The 22,769-nt window shown below is 37.7% G+C and overlaps 3 protein-coding genes across 3 annotated transcripts in view; 1 reads left to right on the top strand and 2 right to left on the bottom strand.

The window, feature by feature from the left end:
* LOC117337744 overlaps positions 1–255 on the bottom strand; it is a 59,201-nt gene extending 58,946 nt beyond the window's left edge. The window contains exon 1 of the mRNA XM_033898848.1: positions 208–255. The gene's annotated coding sequence lies outside the window, so the exon portion shown is untranslated. The remainder of the gene's footprint in view (positions 1–207) is intronic.
* A 1,206-nt stretch (positions 256–1,461) lies between these two features.
* Positions 1,462–2,164, top strand: LOC117338525 (B-box type zinc finger protein ncl-1-like). The gene is made up of 2 exons (XM_033899879.1): positions 1,462–2,061; positions 2,156–2,164. Exons 1-2 carry the CDS (start codon positions 1,462–1,464, stop codon positions 2,162–2,164), a joined length of 609 nt encoding a protein of 202 aa, XP_033755770.1.
* A 9,226-nt stretch (positions 2,165–11,390) lies between these two features.
* LOC117337739 (endosome-associated-trafficking regulator 1-like) lies at positions 11,391–22,332 on the bottom strand. Its single transcript, XM_033898840.1, has 6 exons — positions 22,138–22,332; positions 20,264–20,889; positions 19,462–19,647; positions 18,904–18,966; positions 16,213–16,349; positions 11,391–15,539 (listed from the first exon to the last, which is right to left on the bottom strand). The coding sequence occupies exons 1-6, from the start codon at positions 22,322–22,324 to the stop codon at positions 15,272–15,274; spliced, it is 1,467 nt and encodes a 488-aa protein (XP_033754731.1). The 5' UTR covers positions 22,325–22,332; the 3' UTR covers positions 11,391–15,271.
* Between the last annotated feature and the right edge of the window lie 437 nt (positions 22,333–22,769).

Here is a 22,769-nt window from a genome sequence, read left to right as displayed (position 1 = left end):
TAAAACAACAACAACACGTACATGAATATCTTTCGCCTGCTGCATGCGAGTGCAATATGAGGCAGACTGTCGCCTTTTTAATACATATGTTATTTAAATGTTAATTATATCACAGAAAATCCATAAACATCGAGTTAAACAAGCCCTTTCCAGTAAATGGGTGTATGATTGCTCTACTTTATGAGAAAAGAAAGAAAATTCACTTACCCGAGTCTGCCAAACACGTGTAGCGGAAGTTTTGAATGGGCTAGTAAATGCGAACCAATTTCCGGACCATATTTCCGAATAGATGGTTTGTCAGTTTGGTATCATTAGGTACTTCAACTATTTTCTTCCCTAACAGCATTTTGAAATTAATTTTGTGAAATCCTAATACAGAAAATGTAAATGATCAATGTTATCGTCCACTTTCAATTCACTGAACGCAGTGATCACGAACTAATATTCCAAAACAATTTGTACCTATGATCGCATGCAGTGTCCAAAAGATATAAGTAACGCATATGTATATAAAAGGTATAAAAACATGTTTTCTAAAGTCACCTCGCAAAATGGATCAGAAAAAATAATTCAATTGCTCTACTTGTGGAAATAACAGTTAAAACAACAATTAAAAAGCGATTTGGTCCCATAATGAGATAAGTTTTCAAAATGCATTTAAATCTCCATAAAAACAACAGCAAGGTTCATTGACACACGAGGCAGTAAAAGGAAATAGTATATAAAAACATATTTATTGCATAATCAAGTAATTAGAAAAATAAAAACATTTTTATCTTGGCAAGAATAAAATAAATGTGAAAGGTGGACAACATATTTTCATTTTGATCCATGTTTTTGTTGTAAAATTTATTTTGAACGTTCCTAGATATAGAGTGTGCAAAAAATAGCACTGCATTGATATAAGATGTTAGAGCGACTTCAAAATTGTTCACTCAAGAATGGCCTATTCAATCGCACACTTGCTACAATATACCCGCTGGTAGACTGCAATACTGTACCCGTGGGTAGTATGATTAATTACGTGTATAATAATTTCTAAAATAAACCCCTGGCTATTAATGTAATAATATATCTTCAATGTCATGGTTTTATAATTCTAACATGTGCAGACATGAGCACTAGCAGTACAGTTTGATCTGCACAAATAGTACAACAAATAGAATTCTAGATTTAATATGCCAAAATTACATGTCAGATTCAGCTTTTTATCTAACCATCCTACACCACTTCTTCATAAACGTGTCTATCTTATTCCTTATAATAATTATAAACGCATATATAGTATCATCTAAAAATGTGGTATTTTCCGTGTTTGTACGACGCAATCAACCAGTAATTTTATAATATTTACTTCCGGGTAGTCCAAAGTTACAACGAAGCGGCCATGACAGCTGTATCCACCTTGCCGGTGTCATAATTTTGACTTGTGTATTTATTATACATTGACAAACTTCCACCATGGCCTGCATTCCAGTCAGAACAAAGGGCAGTACCAAATGTTTACAACACAAGCAGAAAGATGTCATATTTTATTGTGCGACGTGCAAAACTTTGGTGTGTCCAACGTGTGGTATCTCGGATAGGTACTGTAAACAGCATGACCTACACGATATCTCTGATGTAGCTACGGAAAAGACAGAGGAGATACGAACATTCATGAACAACGTCGAGAGCAGAGAACTCCCAAAACTGAAACTTGAAATCCGATCAATCGGTCAAAAACTGACAGAAAACAGTACACTGTTTCATGATCTGTGCAAGAAAATGAGAGTACAAGCGAGCAGGTGTAAAGAAGAAATAGACATTCTGACATCGGAATTCGTTTCCCTTTGTGGCAGGATGGAAAATACGAATGCAACACTGCTTCGGGATTATCAAAAAGAATTACAAAACATACACGACAGTCTTGTACAGAAAACAGACGAGTGTAAACACACTCTACAAAAAGGCACCAAAATCGAGATTTTCGATGCCGCTGGTGATTTACCGGATCTCGAGAAACCAATAATACCGGAAGTACAGGAAATGGAGACAGTTGAATTTAAACCACAGGAAGTTGTAAGTGATCTGCTGAAACAGGCGTTAGGTTTACGTGAAACCATGTACAATCTCATAGAGGAACCATTTATCCTGACAAGGTTCACTTTCGCAGACCAGGTAACAGCATTGTTCCCATCAGAACGAGAACAGGCTTGGGTTTTAAGCAGGAACAATGCTGTTCTTGTGGACAACAACGGCAACATGGTACGCGAACTTTCTGTTGACATGGGGAGCATGAGCATTGCACCAAAAACCGGTCATATTTGGTTTACTTGTTTGGAGGAGAACATGAACACCGTTCACGAGCTTTCACTCGCGTCATCGGAGCCACCAATCACAAAGTTCAAACTTGAAGACAAGCCCCGTCGACTGTGCATCACACGGAGGAATCGGGTACTGGTTGGCACAAATCGCAAAATATTGCTTTGCACCACATCGGGACGTGTTCTACGTACTTCGACAAACACAGAAAGGGTCACTGTTGTTAAACCATGGAAGATAGTAGAGTGTCCGGTCACAGGGAACATTGCTGTTGGCAACGAAGAAACCGAGTCAGATGATGAAAGTGATTCCAAAAGCCACGTGGTCGTTTTTGACCAGGATCTCAATTTAAGATTTGTCTACCGGGGCGAAGACATCGTGGGGTCAGAGGAAACTACATTCGCACCGGGATCTCTTGTGTATGACTACATGGGCAACTTGGTAATAGCTGACTACAACAGGGATACCATAGAGTTGGTTAGTGGTACAGGGTCCTACATCAGGAGAATACACACGGCGGAGGGGTATTGGCAGGGCAACCTCGGCATGCAGCCTGGCGACATCTTGTGGGCGTTACAGATCTCTGACGAAGACAACGACGAGATACTGAGAATAAAATACTACTCTAACTGAACTAGTGTCAGATGTGGCCGTGTTGATGATGCGGGTTTAGTAAATATGGACGTGACAAATGTGGCCGTGTTGATGGTTCGGGTCTATTAAATATGGACGTGTCAAAATGTAGCCGTGTTGATGGTTCGGGTCTACTAAATATGGCCTTACGTTTCAAAATGTGGCCGCGTTGATTATCTAAGAAAGGTGCATGATATGTGAATGAAAATAACTGACATTGTGGAACAATATCAAGCGTTTGATAATTTAATGTAATGGATCTGGTATCAGATCATCTAAATGCCGAATCACAATTATGTATTCATATGTTCTGGACGCCACAGATTTGATTGGCAGTATTTACGAAATGGATTTTATTTTCTTATTTTGTTGACCAAGCAAGAGACCACTTCACTGTAAATAAAACGTACTCTGATAAACAAAATCGGGTCGGGCTTCAATGTTTTCAGTTCGGTGATGTGACGACATTATTTGGAAAAGAGTTCCAATGGTTGACCACTCTTTCTTTAAATGCGTATTTCCTTACTTTTGATTTATGATTATTATGTTCCTTTCTCCGCTGGTAGACTCTGACTTCTTGTTCTTTTGATATCATTTATATTGAGGAATCCTTCCGTTACAGGAGTAGTACCCTCGAAGTACCCGTGTGTTAGTTTATATACATTTATATACATGTATCCTTCCGTAACAGGAGTGTCGTATTAACCGCGTGTTAGTTTATATACCTGTATCATGTCCCCCGTTACAGGAGTGTCGTAGTACCTGTGTGTTAGTTTATATACCTGTATCCCTCCGTTACAGGAGTGTCGTAGTACCCGTGTGTTAGTTTATATACCTGTATCATATCCCCCCGTTACAGGAGTGTCGTAGTACCCGTGTGTTAGTTTATATACCTGTATCAAGTCCTTCCGTTACAGGAGTGTCGTAGTACCCGTGTGTTAGTTTTTATACCTGTATCCTTCCGTTACAGGAGTGTCGTAGTACCCGTGTGTTAGTTTATATACCTGTAGCATATCCTTCCGTCACAGGAGTGTCGTAGTACCCGTGTGTTAGTTTATATACCTGTATCACGTCCCCCGTTACAGGGGTGTCGTAGTACCCGTGTGTTAGTTTATATACCTGTATCACGTCCCCCGTTACAGGAGTGTCGTAGTACCCGTGTGTTAGTTTATATACCTGTATCATGTCCCCGCGTTACAGGAGTGTCGTAGTACCCGTGTGTTAGTTTATATACCTGTATCATGTCCCCCCGTTACAGGAGTGTAGTAGTACCCGTGTGTTAGTTTATATACCTGTATCACGTCCCCCGTTACAGGAGTGTCGTAGTACCCGTGTGTTAGTTTATATACCTGTATCCCTCCGTTACAGGAGTGTCGTAGTACCCGTGTGTTAGTTTATATACCTGTATCATGTCCTTCCGTCACAGGAGTGTCGTAGTACCCGTGTGTTAGTTTATATACCTGTATCATATCCCCCGGTACAGGAGTGTCGTAGTACCCGTGTGTTAGTTTATATACCTGTATCATGTCCCCCGTTACAGGAGTGTCGTAGTACCCGTGTGTTAGTTTATATACCTGTATCATGTCCCCCTTTACAGGAGTGTCGTAGTACCCGTGTGTTAGTTTATATACCTGTATCGTGTCCCCTCCGTTACAGGAGTGTCGTAGTACCCGTGTGTTAGTTTATATACCTGTATCATGTCCCCCGTTACAGGAGTGTCGTAGTACCCGTGTGTTAGTTTATATACCTGTATCATGTCCCCCCGTTACAGGAGTGTCGTAGTACCCGTGTGTTAGTTTATATACCTGTATCATGTCCCCCGTTACAGGAGTGTCGTAGTACCCGTGTGTTAGTTTATATACCTGTATCATGTCCTTCCGTTACAGGAGTGTCGTAGTACCCGTGTGTTAGTTTATATACCTGTATCATGTCCTCCGTTACAGGAGTGTCGTAGTACCCGTGTGTTAGTTTATATACCTGTATCATGTCCTTCCGTTACAGGAGTGTCGTAGTACCCGTGTGTTAGTTTATATACCTGTATCATGTCCCCCCGTTACAGGAGTGTCGTAGTACCCGTGTGTTAGTTTATATACCTGTATCATGTCCTTCCGTTACAGGAGTGTCGTAGTACCCGTGTGTTAGTTTATATACCTGTATCATGTCCCCCGTTACAGGAGTGTCGTAGTACCCGTGTGTTAGTTTATATACCTGTATCATGTCCTTCCGTTACAGGAGTGTCGTAGTACCCGTGTGTTAGTTTATATACCTGTATCATGTCCCCCGTTACAGGAGTGTCGTAGTACCCGTGTGTTAGTTATATACCTGTATCATGTCCCCCGTTACAGGAGTGTCGTAGTACCCGTGTGTTAGTTTATATACCTGTATCCTTCCGTTACAGGAGTGTCGTAGTACCCGTGTGTTAGTTTATATACCTGTATCATGTCCTTCCGTTACAGGAGTGTCGTAGTACCCGTGTGTTAGTTTATATACCTGTATCATGTCCCCCGTTACAGGAGTGTCGTAGTACCCGTGTGTTAGTTTATATACCTGTATCATGTCCCCCGTTACAGGAGTGTCGTAGTACCCGTGTGTTAGTTTATATACCTGTATCGTGTCCCCCGTTACAGGAGTGTCGTAGTACCCGTGTGTTAGTTTATATACCTGTATCATGTCCTTCCGTTACAGGAGTGTCGTAGTACCCGTGTGTTAGTTTATATACCTGTATCATGTCCCCCGTTACAGGAGTGTCGTAGTACCCGTGTGTTAGTTTATATACCTGTATCATGTCCCCCGTTACAGGAGTGTCGTAGTACCCGTGTGTTAGTTTATATACCTGTATCATGTCCTTCCGTCACAGGAGTGTCGTAGTACCCGTGTGTTAGTTATATACCTGTATCATGTCCCCCCGTTACAGGAGTGTCGTAGTACCCGTGTGTTAGTTTATATACCTGTATCATGTCCTTCCGTTACAGGAGTGTCGTAGTACCCGTGTGTTAGTTTATATACCCGTTTCATGTCCCCCCATTACAAAGGTGTCGTAGTACCCGTGTGTTAGTTAATTATATACCTGTATCATGTCCCCCGTACAGGAGTGTCGTAGTACCCGTGTGTTAGTTTATATACCTGTATCATTGTCCCCCCGTTACCAGGAGTGTAGTAGTAACCCGTTGTTAGTTATACGTTCATCCCCCGTTAGGAGCTGTTAGTCCCGTTGTTTAGTTTTTCTTAGTCCCTGTCGTTACGGAGTGTTATCCCGTTTGTGTCGTAGTACCGTGTTTAGTTCTTTTCGTAGTTCCGTTCCCAGGTGTTAGTTCCTGTGTATTTTCTACCGTTATCGGTCCCCCGTACGGAGTGTGTTGTTGTTATTATTATCATGTCCTCCTTTACGAGGTCGTTAACCCGTGTGTAGTTTATCCTGTTTTCCCCCTGACAAGTCGTAGTCCGTTTTAGTTTGTATACCTGTTATTTATCCCTTACAGGCAGTCAGGTGTAGTACCGTTTTTATTATCCTGATCATTCCGTTACGTCTCGTTTTTCTTTTATCCCCGTATGTCCCGGAGTGTCTAGTACCCGTTGTTAGTTATATACCTTATCATGTCCTTCCGTAGGAGTGTGTAGTACCCGGTGTAGGGTTTATAACCTGTTTGTTCCCGTTACAGGGTGTGTTACTGGTTGTTAGTTTATATACCTGTTATCCCCCGTTACGAGAGGGTTTGTACCCGTGTGTAGTTTATATACCTGTATCATGTCCTTCCTTAGGGTGTCGTAGTACCCGTGTGTTAGTTTATATACCGTATCATGTCCCCCCTTAAAGGTGCGTGTACCCGTGTGTTAGTTTATTTTACTGTATCAGTCCCCCGTTCGTGGTTGTTTAATACCGTTGTGTGTTATATACGTATCATGTCCCCGTTCAGAGTGTCGTAACCTTTTTAGTTTATATCCTTATATCCCCGTTACAGGGTGACGTTTAAAATTTTAGGTATATATCCCTGTACATGTCTCGTACAGGGTGTTTGTTTCCTGTGTTTTTATCGTAACTGTTCATTCACCCGTTCTATTCATATACCGTTATTATTCCACTAGTGTCGTAGTACCCGGGGGTGTTTGTTATACCTGTATGTGTCCCCCGTTACAGGAGTGTGCTAGTACCCCGTTAAGGTTTTTTGTGTAACATGTCTGTTATGATACGGGATCCTGTGTTAGTTATAGTTGTGTCATTCCGTTTACAGGTTTTAGTACCGTATTTAGTTCGTATAACCTGTATCCCCGTTCCGTTAGGAGTGTCCGTATTAACCTGTATCGCCTTTAAAGGTGTCGTAGTACCCGTGTGTTGTTATAACCGTGTATCAGTTTTACTGTTCCCCCGTAGGGTTAGTATCCGTTTTGTTGTTTATAACCGTATCATGTCTTTCCGTATTAATTATTGGGGTTTTGTTGTGTTAGTTATATCCTTTCATTACTTCGTAAGTACCCGTGTGTTAGTTTATATACTATATGTCCCGTTAAGAGTTCGTACGTGTGTTTTATTACCTGTATTCCCCTTAGGATTCAACCTGTGGGTTGTCGTATAACCTGTCTTCTTTATAACGTGTCCGTCCCCGTTTTGGGTGTTTATACTCTGTATCATTCCTTCATCAGGAGTGTCGTAGTCCCGTGTGTAGTTTTATTATTTTTCCCTTTAAAGGTGCTCGTAGTACCCTGTGTGTTATTTATATCCTGTACCTGTACGTTCGAGGGTTTAGTACCGTTTTATTTTCTTACCTGTATCAGTTTTTGTTAGTTGTATCATTCGTGTACGATTGGTCCCTTTTTTTCATGCCTTCCGTAACCAGGAGGGGTGTACGTTGTTAGTTTTTACCTTATATGTCTCCGTAACAGGATGTTAACCGGTGATGTTTATATACCATCGTTCCCCCCGCTAGAGGTGTCGTATTAACCGTTTGTTAGTTAATACCTGTTATGCCCCGTTACATGGTGTCTATACATGGTGGTATGTTATATAACCTGTTGTCCCCGTTACGATTCAGTACCCCGTGGTGTTGTTATTACACGATATTTACCCCGTGGCTGTCGTAGTACCGGTGTGTTAGTTGTTATTTATATTCCTTCCGTTAGGGTTATTACCGTGTTTGTATTTTTATTGTATCTTCCGTTACAGGAGTGTATTAGTACCTGTGTGTTAGTTTGTATACATGTACCTGTACACATCATGTCCCCGCGTAACCTTCTGTGCTTCAGCATTATACGCACTCACCACACGCATGCATGTCGCACGCACGGGAGGCCGTCCTTAAATGACCTTAGATGTTAATAGGACGTTAAACAGAATAAACCAAACCAAACCAAACTCTGTTCTCATAACTGAATTCCTTTATTCCAGGTATCTGTTCTGTACATTTTCAATTACGTTAATATCCTTTTGTGTATACGGATTCCATATACTTGCTCCGTACTCCAGGAAGTGGCTAAAGTATTTTCATCTTAATACGTGTATGTTTCTTATTATTCCCATAATCCGGTTGGCTTTATTGACCGAGTCATAAATAAAGCTTGCTGTCGGTGATTATTCCGAGGTCCCTCTCCTTGTTATTTTTATTTCTTTTTTTCAACAGCGTTACATTATTTACTATTATATGGAATGATACTAATTATTATAACCTTTAATTTTCTAATGAAAATATGCACTTCGCGAAAAGAATTAATTGTTGCTTGTGATTTGCTCATTCGGTTATAGAAAAAAACACATTAGCACCTACAAAAAAACACATTAGCACCTACAAAAAAACACATTAGCACCTACAAAAAAACACATTAGCACCTAGCACCTACAAAAAAACACATTAGCACCTACAAAAAAACACATTAGCACCTACAAAAAAACACATTAGCACCTACTCCTACTATGAATAGGGACTAGTATGTTTTTCTATAGATACTTATCAGATGCGGATGGAAGCGCGAGGGTTCTTTGTGGGAAGAAACCCGAGCACTGTGAGAAAACCTACATGGTCGGAAAGGTGACTCCATATCTTTCACGTCCAAGAGCAAATTAAAAAAAAAAAAAAAAAGTAGTTCTACTGTCACCAGTTTACAACTTTTAAAAAAAGTTCAACAAGTCGTGCTATTTCTTGAAAACATCACAGTTTTGTTTCGGATGTATTAAAATGGCAAGTGGCATGTTGATTGTACTACGCTACGCTACACTTACGCGTAGTGCAATCAACCGTGGGTCTCTGACGATGGTTACATGATAATGGTAGTCATCAACTTTACAATGGAGTAAAATTCAAATAAAATGGGTATAGACACGATGTAAAATTGATGCAATACTTTGAATTCTTAATACCGAGACTGTTTCCCAAACTAAGTGTGAACGGACGGACGGATGATTGGACATTTACATACTGAGGAGTCGGAAGACTCAAAGTCAATAAAGAATTTGAACATAGGGGATCACAGGGGCTTGACCAAGAATGAAAACTCGACCACAGGGGCATGTCTAGTCCCGACCCCAATTCACTCTCCATTAAGCTTGTGATCTAGGGGTCGAGCCCTGGGTAAGTATTTCCGTATAGGCACTTGTATCTAGTAGTCAATTGTATATACGGTGAGGATATAATTGGATTTTAACTCTGGATGATGATTACCAGATACAGGTGTCTTTGGTATTTCAATCATCAGTTCATGTTAAGTAAAGTAAATAGTGCCACTGTAGCAGTTGTAACCGAGAGGAAATCCACTGGACTTCAGAACTGTTTAAGTATTCTCCTTTTTGAAGTTCCATGAGAACATCATTGATAAAGTCAAAGACAACGAGACAGTGTACGAGGGTACGGACGTACGGTGGTCTTGTGGTGTAGAGCGCAAGGCGACGTGACGGAAGGGTCGCTAGTTCGAGTCCCAGCACGGGCACTGTGTTGTATCATTGAACAGGATACTTCACTCCGTTGTGTTCCAGTCGACTCGGCTGTATCACAACTCGGATGAGGATGTGTTACGGTGACGTGTGTAAGCTGTTAGCCTTAAATGGCGGCTCCTGCTGTATGCTCCCCAGGGAGAAAGTCATTGGCTTTTACTAAAGACCCAATAACCACGGATAATAATTTATGAACAACTTTAGGTCAGATAGATGGATTTATTCTGTGAAAATGTCTTTTTTCAGCTTTTTGACATGTGTTTTAAACTTAATTTTAAGGTGTTTTGGGGTTGTTGTTTTTCCAAGTTTCATATATGTTTAGCGCTGGGCGAGTACAGAGCTTTCAGTTCCTTTTAAATTTTTTGACAGTTCTACAAATTGTATCCATATCCGACCAAAAGGGTCAGTCTTTTTGCAAACCTCTGATTGACCAAATCTAGGTTCTCCTGGAGATAAAGTTCCGAGTATTTTAATGATTTCGACTGGTGTCTTGACTAAACAAGGAGCCGCAAAGCTTGGCATTATCCCCCGCGCCCGCAGTTGGTATGAAAACCCAAATACATGTATATATCAAGCTCAAAGTAACCGTTATTAAGGAAACAGTAATTTGGTATTTTTGATTAAGTCTCCATGGTGACAGAAAAAATACCGAAAATGGAAGGTCTGCAATAGCAAAAGGCACAACTAGTCTGATATATTCAGAAAGTTTCAAGCAGCTGCGTTGAACAGTTTTGGAGTTATAGCCCAGAATCAAAAGGAAACAGAAATTTGGTATTTTTGATTAAGTTTCCATGGTGACAGAAAAAATACCGAAAATGGAAGGTCCGCAATAGCAAAAGGCACAACTAGGGCACTAGTCTGATATATACAGAAATTTTCAAGGAGCTGCGTCGAACGGTTATGGAGTTATAGCCCGGAAACAGTAATTTGGTATTTTTGACTAAGTTTCCATGGTGACAGAAAAAATACCGAAAATGGAAGGTCCTCAATAGCAAAAGGCACAACTAGGGCACTAGTCTGATATTACAAAAATTTTCAAGGAGCTGCGTAGAACGGTTTTTGAGTTATAGCCCGGAAACGAAAGGAAACAGTAATTTGTTATTTTTGACTAAGTTCCCATGGTGACAGAAAAAATACTGAAAATGGAAGGTCCGCAATAGCAAAAGGCACAACTAGGGCACTAGTCTGATATATACAGAAAGTTTCAAGGAGCTGCGTTGAACGGTTATGGAGTTATAGCCCGGAAAAGAATCTCGGACGGACGGAGCCCAATTTAATATCCCCGCAAACGCGTTTCGCGGGGGATAATAACATGGCTTAATTATGAAGATTGCTTCAGTTTTGATTTTAAAAGTACGTCATGGTGACATTTTTTCAAACTCTGTCGTGCTTCAATAAAAATCATATCTACATCCATAATATTCAAGGAAGAAGTAATTAAATACAAGAGGTATAATGGGCCTGCATCGTTCACCTGGTATTCAATACTTTGATGATTCTCTGAAATCAGTTAATCAAAATAAGACAAACAATTATAATCTTTAGTATACAGTTTTAATCAGAACCAGATAAAGCAAATATCTGTCTTCATAGTAAACAAGCACTCTCACATCTCTCAAAACATTCACAGATTCATACATAAAATCAGCCAGACACATTCATGATAATTGCACATAAACTGTTCGTGTATCTTACTTGTGATACATCAGCACAAGGGGCTTAAATCTGGTCAAATGAGCAAGAGAACCTACTATGTCAACTTGTTCTGGTGAACTGTTACTACCAGTAAAACCCGACTCTCCGAGGTGGGCTTATTACAAAGCATGGGCTTCCATGTTTATCAGTGGTATCCTTGCTACACAATTGGTAAATTACAATGATCATCACAATCCATAGTTCTACAATCATTTAGATATTTAATACTAAACATATTCCAATCACAGAAGTTGATTTCCAGTAAAACAAGTGCATGATTCAGAATGAACACAAAATTACCATGTATTTGTTATACTTGACATACACTGGTGTAATTATGCTTGTTGAAACAAGCTTTCATTACATGTGATATAACGGTACACCAGGGTAATTACACTTGGTATAGAATTATGTAATTACACTTAATATACCAATCTGTAATTACACTTAATATAGAAATCTGTAATTACACTTCATATAGAAATCTGTAATTACACTTAATATAGAATTATGTAATTACACTTAATATACCAATCTGTAATTACACTTAATATAGAAATCTGTAATTACACTTCATATAGAAATCTGTAATTACACTTAATATAGAATTATGTAATTACACTTAATATACCAATCTGTAATTACACTTAATATACCAATCTGTAATTACACTTCATATATAAATCTGTAATTACACTTAATATACAAAACAGTAATTACACTCAATATACAAAACAGTAATTACACTCAATATACAAAACAGTAATTACACTTAATATAGAAATCTGTAATTACACTTCATATATAAATCTGTAATTACACTTAATATACAAAACAGTAATTACACTCAATATACAAAACAGTAATTACACTTAATATACAAAACAGTAATTACTCTTGATATACCAATCTGTAATTACACTTAATATACAAATCAGTAATTACACTTAATATACAAAACAGCAATTACACTTAATATACAAAACAGTAATTACACTTAGTTTACAAATCTGTAATCACGATTAATATTTAAATATGTAATCACACTTCTTGATACAGTATATAAATCTGTAATTACACTTAATGTACAAATGTGTAATCACACTTTATATATAAATCTGTAATTACACTTAATATACACACCTGGAATTACACTTAGTTTTATGAATAATGAGTATTTCACATTTCTTATCAAAATCACAGCATTGACAGAAAAGAGTTTTTTTGACAAATTGGAACAGATAAATGATTTCTTTCATCACTACAGAAATTTAAGATTACAGATGTTTTTGAGACTAGTGTTGAAATATCGACAGGAATACATAATTAGAGTTTCATGTACCTACATTTCAAATTGCCCTACCAGTAATATAGCAGAATGACAGTTTGTTTTAATCAATATAATGGTCATTAGGTTCTAATCTGGATCCTTGGTGATTTTGAAAGTAAAAAAATAACATTTTAACAATAAACATTGTACTGTGCACGGAAATTATAAGTGGCCGACAGTTTTTTTACTATCATATTAAAATGAACAAGTAATCAGTGGTCACAATTACAACTTTTGAAGGAGGTTTCATTCAACAGCCTGTTATACCTTTACATTATGTTTAGATAAATTTTAATTAAAACAGAAAAACTCAAAAAGGTTCAAACAAGATAAAAAGAAAGAATGAGTAGAACCAAATCAATGTCTGGTCTTCATTAAGATTTATGCAAAAATTATTATTTGAACATTAAAAATAAAAACAAAAACAAGCAAGCAAAATCACAGGAAAAATATCATGTACTTAGAATCCAACGATTGCAATATTTCCTAATAATTGAAGAATTATCTCCCCTGTATGCTTAAAAAAATTATTATTGCTTCTATTAAAGAAAAAAACATTCCTCCAATAACAAGATTCAAAAGTTCTGGTCACTAGTAAAGTTGATGGTTCTCTTTTCCTTACTACATATATGTATATCCTATTACAAATGGAAACTGAAATTTTTTACAGTGTGAATTTTAAGTTAGATGTTTTATTCTTCTCCATAATGAAACAGCTGACAGTATACTAGCTAAAGAAGTATGTGAGGCCTGTCCAAGGCTGAGTATATACAATATACATGTATATACAAGTGATATTGAAATACTTTGACTTATGCAAAGTATGCCACATATCCCCATGTCAGCTTCCGTACTCAAAAACTGGGAAACTAAATACTGTATAACAAACTTTCATTGTGTATAAAAAACATTCATTGTTTTCATGGTTGCTATGGAACCACAAATAAAAATATGTATAAATACAATACTGTTGTAGGTGCATTTGTTATATCTTTGTTGCATTGGCTAACCACAAGTTTGTTCGGTTTGGTTAGTTTTTGTTTAACGTCCTATTAACAGCCAGGGTATTTAAGGATGTGCCAGGTATTGGAGGTGGAGGGAAGCCGGAGTACCCAGAGAAAAACCACCGGCCTATGGTCAGTGCCTGGCAACTGCCCCGCGTAGGTTTCAAACTCGCAACCCAGAGGTGGAGGGCTAGTGTTAAAGTGTCGGGACACCTTAACCACTTAGTCACCGCAGCCCCTCCACGAGTTTGTATCCACAAAATGATTTGAAAGCTCCAAACCAAGAAAGAAAGTTTAAACAAGGTAATTTCATGTTATGCAGCTGTAAGGCCTGACACATCTTTGCTAGGTGATGTAGCGTACAACGGGTACAAGTATATTTTTCACAGTAACACATTAATCATTTTAACCAAGCACTGAATTTGTCACATATACTTATCCAATAAACCGCATATTTAGGCCATGTCATACAATTGTCATAAATACTGTTCAGAATATGAGTTATGGGATAATAAATATAACACACATGTGTATACCAAGATATTATATTGAACTAATTACTCTTGTTTAGTGATTTGATACGACACTTGACAGAAGGTCAACATGACCCGTTTACTGTACTGTATAAAGACAATGACATACACCTTGTAGTTATTAGAGGGGTACGGGAAACAGATAAATCAAGAAAATAGATGAATATGAGTACACCTGTACTTTATCTACTGTAATGTATTGACGATAAAATAAAGTTTTAAACAGTTTAAACTTTCAGCTTTTGCAAAGTTTTTAACCTGATGTACATAAGTTTGTCCGAAAATGTTGCCTACCTCTTTTTATTTCTTAGAAACAGGCAGGGAATTTGTTCTGATTCTTCAATAAATAATACAATCTTAGGTTAACAAGGTAAGGAAAAGTGTGGAATTTATTACAAATTCAAGTAATCTCCTGATATTAGATAAATAGGATCTACAATATTCACATGAAAAATATATGTCCAGTATTCAGTTGAATTATCCCTTCGATGTTTATTGTTTATTATCCACTAGTTTAATGCAGCACAGAAAATCAAATAAACAACAAATTTCAAAATAAGCACAGTCTGTTAATCAGTCACCAACTAGGTTCAGCAACATGACAAACACTCCCTTAATGCTAAATAACACCTGCTTCAAAACTTGTGATTAAATTTTGAAGGAGCAGCTTTTAAATAAAGGTTCAGGAACAAAATTGCCAAAGTTGTTAACATAACATCTCAAGCTCACCCCATTAAATAATATTAAGCATTAAGTACATAATTAAATCAACAATACATGTGCAGCATGTCATCTCGATACAAAAATAATCCGCCAACACAATGACATCAAACTTCCTTCACAACCAATGTCATAGTCACGTAACATCTTCATCTCTGTCTTTTTCAATTTTTGGAGAATCCTTGTTTTGGCTATCTTCATCATCTGGAGACTTGGCTTTTCTGTGCTGTGATTGGCAACTTTTATTCTTTTCTGATTTGTGACTCTTACTTTTCTCTGATTGGCTGTTCTGCTGTGACTGACTGCCTGGTTCTTGTTGCTCCAATGGTTCCTCTGTGATTTTCTCAACTGATGACAATATTTGTGAGAATTGTCGGAGGTTCTCCACTCCTTGTAAAAGTTGTCTGAAATAAAGCCAGAGTGTGTACATGAACAATTTTCAATTCCAATGTCTTCTTTTCTTCTTCTTTTTTTTCAACAAATCTACTTTAAAGATAATATTTCAAAGAACATCTTAGAAGAACATATTTACTAGAAATGAATAATAACAAACAAGTATACATGTATATGTATTGATCTGTTTTGCAATACTTTCTGTTTCTCTTTCTTCTATGAAATTAATTTTATCTTATGAGAAATCCATCCTTTGTACCCACATGCAACATACAGTGCATATATCCTTGTACAAAATTGTGCAAATTCTGAATTCCTGAACATTAATTCCATCATACAGTTTAAGGTGTTGTAGACAAGTGTTCAGAATGAATGGCTTACTAGACTGACACTAGTGACCAAATTAGCTCTAACTAGTCCAGTCACTAGGAAGTGCAAGTAACAAGTTCATGTATTTTATCTGTGTTACATACAGTATATAACTGATTTCTTATCTTCCTTCACAACCATTATTACAGGTACCAGGTAGAATTGTCTCAGTACATTGACTCAATGTTCTCCATCACCAGCCATTAAGAACCTAATTCCTTATTGTGGAACCTTTTTGAGATGGAGACAGGATTATACATTTGTACCACCTTGTGGTTCGTAAACATCAAGCTACTTGCAAAATCTGTAACCAACCTGATGTTTTGTTCAGCTGCAGAAGCTGCTGTAGACAATTGCTGGGATACATGACTGGTTCTTTGTCTGATGTCTGCCAATCCTCTGTCTCCAGACCTTAGTATCTCGTTCTCTATACGCATACTGGCCAACCGGCCCTGTAAATCAAATGTATGTTTTTTGCAAAGAAGCAAAGAGTCAAGCATCATGCTGACAAAAAAGTAAAGTTATCAACTGGGAAATTATTGTAACATTTAAATTATTTTTTTTTGCAAATGGGGAATATAATATTCTATGCATGTGTAGCGGATGATTTATCATATGTGTATTGAAAGGTTAAGCTGACAGGGTTAAGCTTAACGTTAACTAAATGACCTGTTTGTATGTAGTGTCTGTACTATGTGTACCTGTGTAACTCTGTTGTCTGTACTATGTGTACCTGTGTAACTCTGTCCTCTGTTCATGTGTCCTGTTTTGACGGGCATTGTCAGTAGCCGCTTGCTTTTTCGTCAGTGTCTGCCGTGCCTGTGTATATGTGCTCCTGTGAATCCTCTCTTGTGATTGGTCCTTTAGTTTTGTATTGTCAAAATGTGGGATAAATTCAAGGTAGTGTATCGTATGCTGAGCAGTCTGATGGATCAGTTTCCTGTGTGTCACCTCTTCATCTCCGGAATTAATGTAGGGTTTGGTTATGTAGGGTCTTAGGTGGGTACTATTAGTCGGAATGTTGGGTTTAGTCTCATATAGTTAGGTCGTAGGTATGGGGGTTGGTTTTAAGTTTAGCCATTTTTTGATAGCTAGGTCTATGCTGTTGTCAGTTTATATGTAATTTCATGGTGTTAATATTTTGGTCATTATCAGATATAAATTGTTTATTGTAGTTTAAGGTGTTTGTTCTCCCTCTATACAACAGATAATAGTTACCCGTCGAACCTGGGTTGTTTGTCTACATGGCGAGTTGGGTGCAGTTTGTCGTAACATCACTCAATTTGCATATTTGCTGCCAAGAATGGCAAAAGACAAAAAATGTAGTTGGTAAATCTGAAACACTTCAGTTTTAAAATTCTGGTTAGTTTGATTGTGCTTTAAGAAACTGTAGTTTATAACTACTGTAGAACAAAAATTCCACGGAAGTGGATGTGTCGCCTGCACAGCAAGCTAGGATTTGAATTTAAAAAAAAAACAGCTTGGACATTCATTGTATCTATTCCAAGTATAATTTGTATGATTTGCCGGATGGATTCCCATACAATGAATGAACTCATGAATGATGGTAATACCTATATGTCGCCCTTTTCAGAAAAAGGTGTCACAAAAATAGATATAATATAGATCCATCGGTTTTAAGTAAAAATAAAATCATTTTCAGGATCTGATTTTAGTTCCCTTGGTGAACATTTATAAACAGAAAAACAACAAATGCACAACATTTAATAAATTTGAGTAGTAATAATAAATTGATATCAAATGCAATCTTTGCACAAAACCCTGTGTGAATTAATTATTATTGCAGTGATTATTCTTAAACCAGTGTTATGAATACGGGTGAACTGTGTATTCAGATTTCTCACCTGTTGCCAACTCATCTGATGACTAACATTTAACCCTAGTCCTAATTCTAAAGACGTTATGTATACACATCAATTGGAGTGGTGGATCTAAGAGGTTTTGTAGACATGATGAGTGATAGCATTTATTGATTGCAAGAACATTTAACTACATTTATGTACAGAACTTCTTATCCCGAACATGTCATCGTAGTGCTATCCATACTGGTTTGTGATGGCTGTAGTAAGACCTTTTCCCAAGCAAGCACTTTTGGTAAGGAAGCACTTTATGAAGTTTGAGTTTGATTGGCCAAAGGGAACTCAAGTTATTGCACGGAAAACCAATTTTCTATTAATAGTAACAGTGACCTTGACCTTTGAACCTGAAAATCAATCCCAAGCAAGCACTTTTGGTAAGGAAGCACTTTATGAAGTTTGAGTTTGATTGGCCAAAGGGAACTCAAGTTATTGCACGGAAACCAATTTTCTATTAATAGTAAGTGACCTTGACCTTTGACCTTTGAACCTGAAAAGCAATCCCAAGCAAGCACTTTTGGTAAGGAAGCACTGTATGAAGTTTGAGTTAGATTGGCGAAAGGGAACTCAAGTTATTGCACAGAAACCATTGTGCGGACGATGTCGCCGACGCCGACATAGTAATACCTATATGCCACCTTTTCAAGGCGACACAAAAACACTGCTACCAATTCATTCTTACTTTCACCTGTTAGGTATTTGATATTCCTACTGTCAATGTTTTCACCTCATTCAGGTGGCTTTACTCATATATTCCTACCTGTAATGTTTTCACCTCAGTCAGGTGTGAGACATTCCTACCTGTAATGTTTTCACCTCAGTCAGGTGTGAGACATTCCTACCTGTAATGTTTTCACCTCAGTCAGGTGTGAGACATTCCTACCTGTAATGTTTTCACCTCAGTCAGGTGTGAGACATTCCTACCTGTAATGTTTTCACCTCAGTCAGGTGTGAGACATTCCTACCTGTAATGTTTTCACCTCAGTCAGGTGTGAGATATTCCTACCTGTAATGTTTTCACCTCAGTCAGGTGTGAGATATTCCTACCTGTAATGTTTTCACCTCAGTCAGGTGTGAGACATTCCTACCTGTAATGTTTTCACCTCAGTCAGGTGTGAGATATTCCTACCTGTAATGTTTTTACTTCTGTCTGGAGTCGTAACACAGTATTCTCGGCCTTCACAGCTCTTTGCTAAAAGTTCAAAACAACATAAACAGTATCTTGTAAGGATAACTCATGTGAATGTACATGATTTTAAGATGAGAGATTTGATTAAAAAACATAAAATACCAGTAGTTTCATGGACATACAGATTATGTTACAAAATCTTTGCCAGATTGCTCTGTACTACCCAATACCACCCATTAGTAATACACTAATACAATGTAGTTATATAGTTACCTTTAACAAGTTTTGGTAGACAAGGTTTGTTGCATCCTAAAGCCCTAATAAATCCATCCAATAATATTAAGCTGTCCAGCCATTGTTTTACATATATATTCCTATCCCTTTGTATCTCTTAAGTACAGTACTTGTGTATTTTGGAGGCAAAAATATACATCAATGATGATCATTTTACCAAAAAAACAAACAAATAAAATTGAGATAACGGAACAATATAATTTCCATGCCTTAGTTCAAGCCCAACAATCTTTAGATTATAAATTATATTGTACATGTTCCTACCGTAGTTGTGGTTAAGTTAGCCTCCACCTGTTGCACCATTCTCTCTAGAGCTGCAGTGTCTTCAGCCTCTTTCTTCTGTAAAATCTCCATGTCTTTCTTCATCTTATGGCACCTCTGCGTCTCCATCACAGCTTCCTGTCGAGCTTCCGCCAACTGCTGGCGTAGCAAATTGTTTTCTTCTCGATACTGACAACACAATCAAATTATGAATGTATACAATTTTTTGTTTCCAATCTGTAAGTACAATAACACAGAAACCAAAGGTATAAAGATAAACTAATCAACAATTGATCTAATTTGAATATTGATATAGACCCACAGATGTGAGCTGTAATATTTTTTCAATGTATTGAATAATATTAAATGTCTATATTTAATTAAAACTAACTTCCAAACATGACTTGTTAAAGTACTTTTAATCTTAATAATCAATCATATGTCATGAGAATTCATCATTTGAGATGTAAATACTTCCAGAATGATCATAATCAGCAGTCTAGATCCTATAAGATTATGATATCTCAAATTTGAATACTGTTTAATTACCCAGAAATTAACATCTTTTGTGATTTCAAGCTATTTAGATAGAACTTTTTATTTTACAAACTTGAGTACCGGATATGAACAAATTATAGTTTTGTATTTCAACTGCATTCAATGTATTTATTTCCATGGCTTCTCCAGTTTTAACCACAAATTTAGTGAATGTTTAAATGCACTGAAAATTTCATATAAGTTAAATTGTAAAACAAGCTCTATAGTCTATATCTGCTATCATTTCTACCAAAAACTGATAACCTACCCTTCGTAGTTCAAGCTCAAAATCTCCATTTATCTCTAGTGACGCCACACCTTCTCTCACTGACGAGATGCCATGACTATTACATGAACTTGGATGGTATGTTGTCTCATCACTGTTGTGTATACTGTCTGAATTATTAAACACTCCATCCGACAGAAAATCTGGCAAACTAGTGGGAATTTGTGATGACGTATCTTGCACCAGGTCATTAACATTGTCCATCCCACCATCCCCTTGTGGGGTGACTCTACCGTGACTAGAGGTGCGACTCCTACTTCCCCCTCCCATCAGGTGGGAGGGGGGTGCTACATCTCCCAGGCCATCACTTGAATTTGAAAATTGGTTCAATGTAAAATCTGGTAGTTCTAGATCCCTTGATCCCAATCGTTCTCTTTCTAAGTCACTGAAATGGTCCTGGACAAAATCTGGCAAGTCACTGGCAAAGTCTGGTGTGTTCCTGGACAAACTGGGGCTGCCATCAACACAATGTCTTGGTGCAGGTGGACTGGTACTTGACCTGTTACTAACAGATTTTGGTCTAGCTCCATTACTGCTCGATTCCAGAAAACGTTTGAATGAAAATGGATTGTCATCTCCTCCTTTTTTCTTTGGTTTAGAACTTTGTTCTTTTATAAAATAGAAAAAGGAATAGATAAATGTAAAGTGGTTTACACATACACATAAAACCGAGAGAGAGCTTGTAAAGGCATATAGCCTCTATTAGCCTGTTGCCCAATGAAAATAAAACACATACTTTGTATACATAAACACATACCCATTTTCTCCATTAACCATTTCCTTGTAAATGTTCAAGGAGTAGGAGTGTGCAGCCAGCCGGGATCGAACCTACGACCCTCGGCTTACTGGTCCGCCGCTCTACCGACTGAGCTGAAGGGAAATTCCTCCTAGCCGGAAGCTAGAAGGCGACCATACAACTATGTACAGTATTTACAATTAAAACCTGGCCTGCTACGTACACTACTCCCTCCTTCAAACGTTTTCGCCCCCAAACACACCAACCCAGGTTCTCTCCAAGGAAGCCTCTCAGTAGTGTAGCATGCCGGGTTTTAATTGTAAATACTGTACATAGTTGTATGGTCGCCTTCTAGCTTCCGGCTAGGGGGAATTTCCCTTTAGCTCAGTCGTTAGAGCGGTGGACCAGTAAGCCGAGGGTCGCGGGTTCGATCCCGGCTGGCTGCACACTATTACTCCTTGAACTTTTACAGGTTGAGGCTGCTTGATCTGACAGGTAGCCAATGAATAATTGTATTAGATCCCATATCAATTCAAGTTCCAACAGAGATACAGACAAAAATAAATCACTTTAACATTACAAGCAGTCAGAGCATTCAAATACCACACCTATTTCACTATTTTTCCGGCAGCCGTTAACATACTTAAGTCGCATGAGCTCTAGAATCTGTGTCAGGAACGTACCTATTCGACTCAAGAGTAAAACAACTGACCAGAACGGCCCGACCAGAAACCTAAAGTATTGCTGTACAATAAACAGCGACTACAACATGATGTGGATATTTCGTTCCACTATGTATGTCATGTTCAATTGCTTAATGAATTCATGTCACATATTATATCTTAGATTATCTAGATGTCTTTTTGGGCTTACTTTTTCACATTCTTCACATCGTCACGGTTTTAACACATTCAGCTGTCAAAAATAGGTAGACATAATGGACATGTGCATAAATGGCGCGGCACACATATGCAGTTTTGTGATAACATTATATTAATCAAAACAACAAATGCGTGAACATTAATATGTACACAGTGTATACAAATAAATCTAAAGTAGAAATCGGTATCACTCTTCAGTTCAGGTGAACAAAGATCGCAGTTTCGATAACCCAACCCACCTTCTTTCACGACGGACGCCTTTTCTTTGATTTGACTCGATAGATTGATATCCGGAAGTAACTCAACATCAACGTCGTCGTTGCTATTTTCTTTATCTTCATTTTCCGTTCTTTCCTTTTTATCTGTTTTAGACATAAACTTCTTGAAAGAAAAGGGGTTTTCTTCTTCCCCTCCACCTTCCGCCATCTTTCGTATTTCGTATGTTTTCTCGATTCATTCTCTGGTGAGTTGGACCTGTACAGAGGTGTTCCGAACATAGGGAGGTCTTATTATTTCATTTGAGACGAGGAGAAGTAATTTTATCACTCCAATAAAAAAAAGTTTCGACATATTTCGGATTTTATTGCAAAGCCACCATATTCACTCGACATAATTACAGATCTATATAACGTATATTTAAAACGGTGTTATTTATACTAATATGATAGGAATATTCATTTGACCGTTTTCACCACATGCAGCGTGTTTTTCACCGAGTTGCACATGTACCTGTATATTGGATAAGAAAACAACAATATACAATAATTTTCATTTTATGTGTAGAATTGTTAAGTTCAGCAATTAAATATAACTCTGATATAACTGTTATAAATAAAAGTAACTCTGAGTATTTGATCAATCAATTTGCGGA

This window comes from Pecten maximus, chromosome 11, assembly GCF_902652985.1.
Source record: "Pecten maximus chromosome 11, xPecMax1.1, whole genome shotgun sequence".
NCBI classification, from domain to species: Eukaryota; Metazoa; Mollusca; class Bivalvia; order Pectinida; family Pectinidae; genus Pecten; species Pecten maximus.
This window is presented reverse-complemented; position numbering and strand designations above follow the sequence as displayed.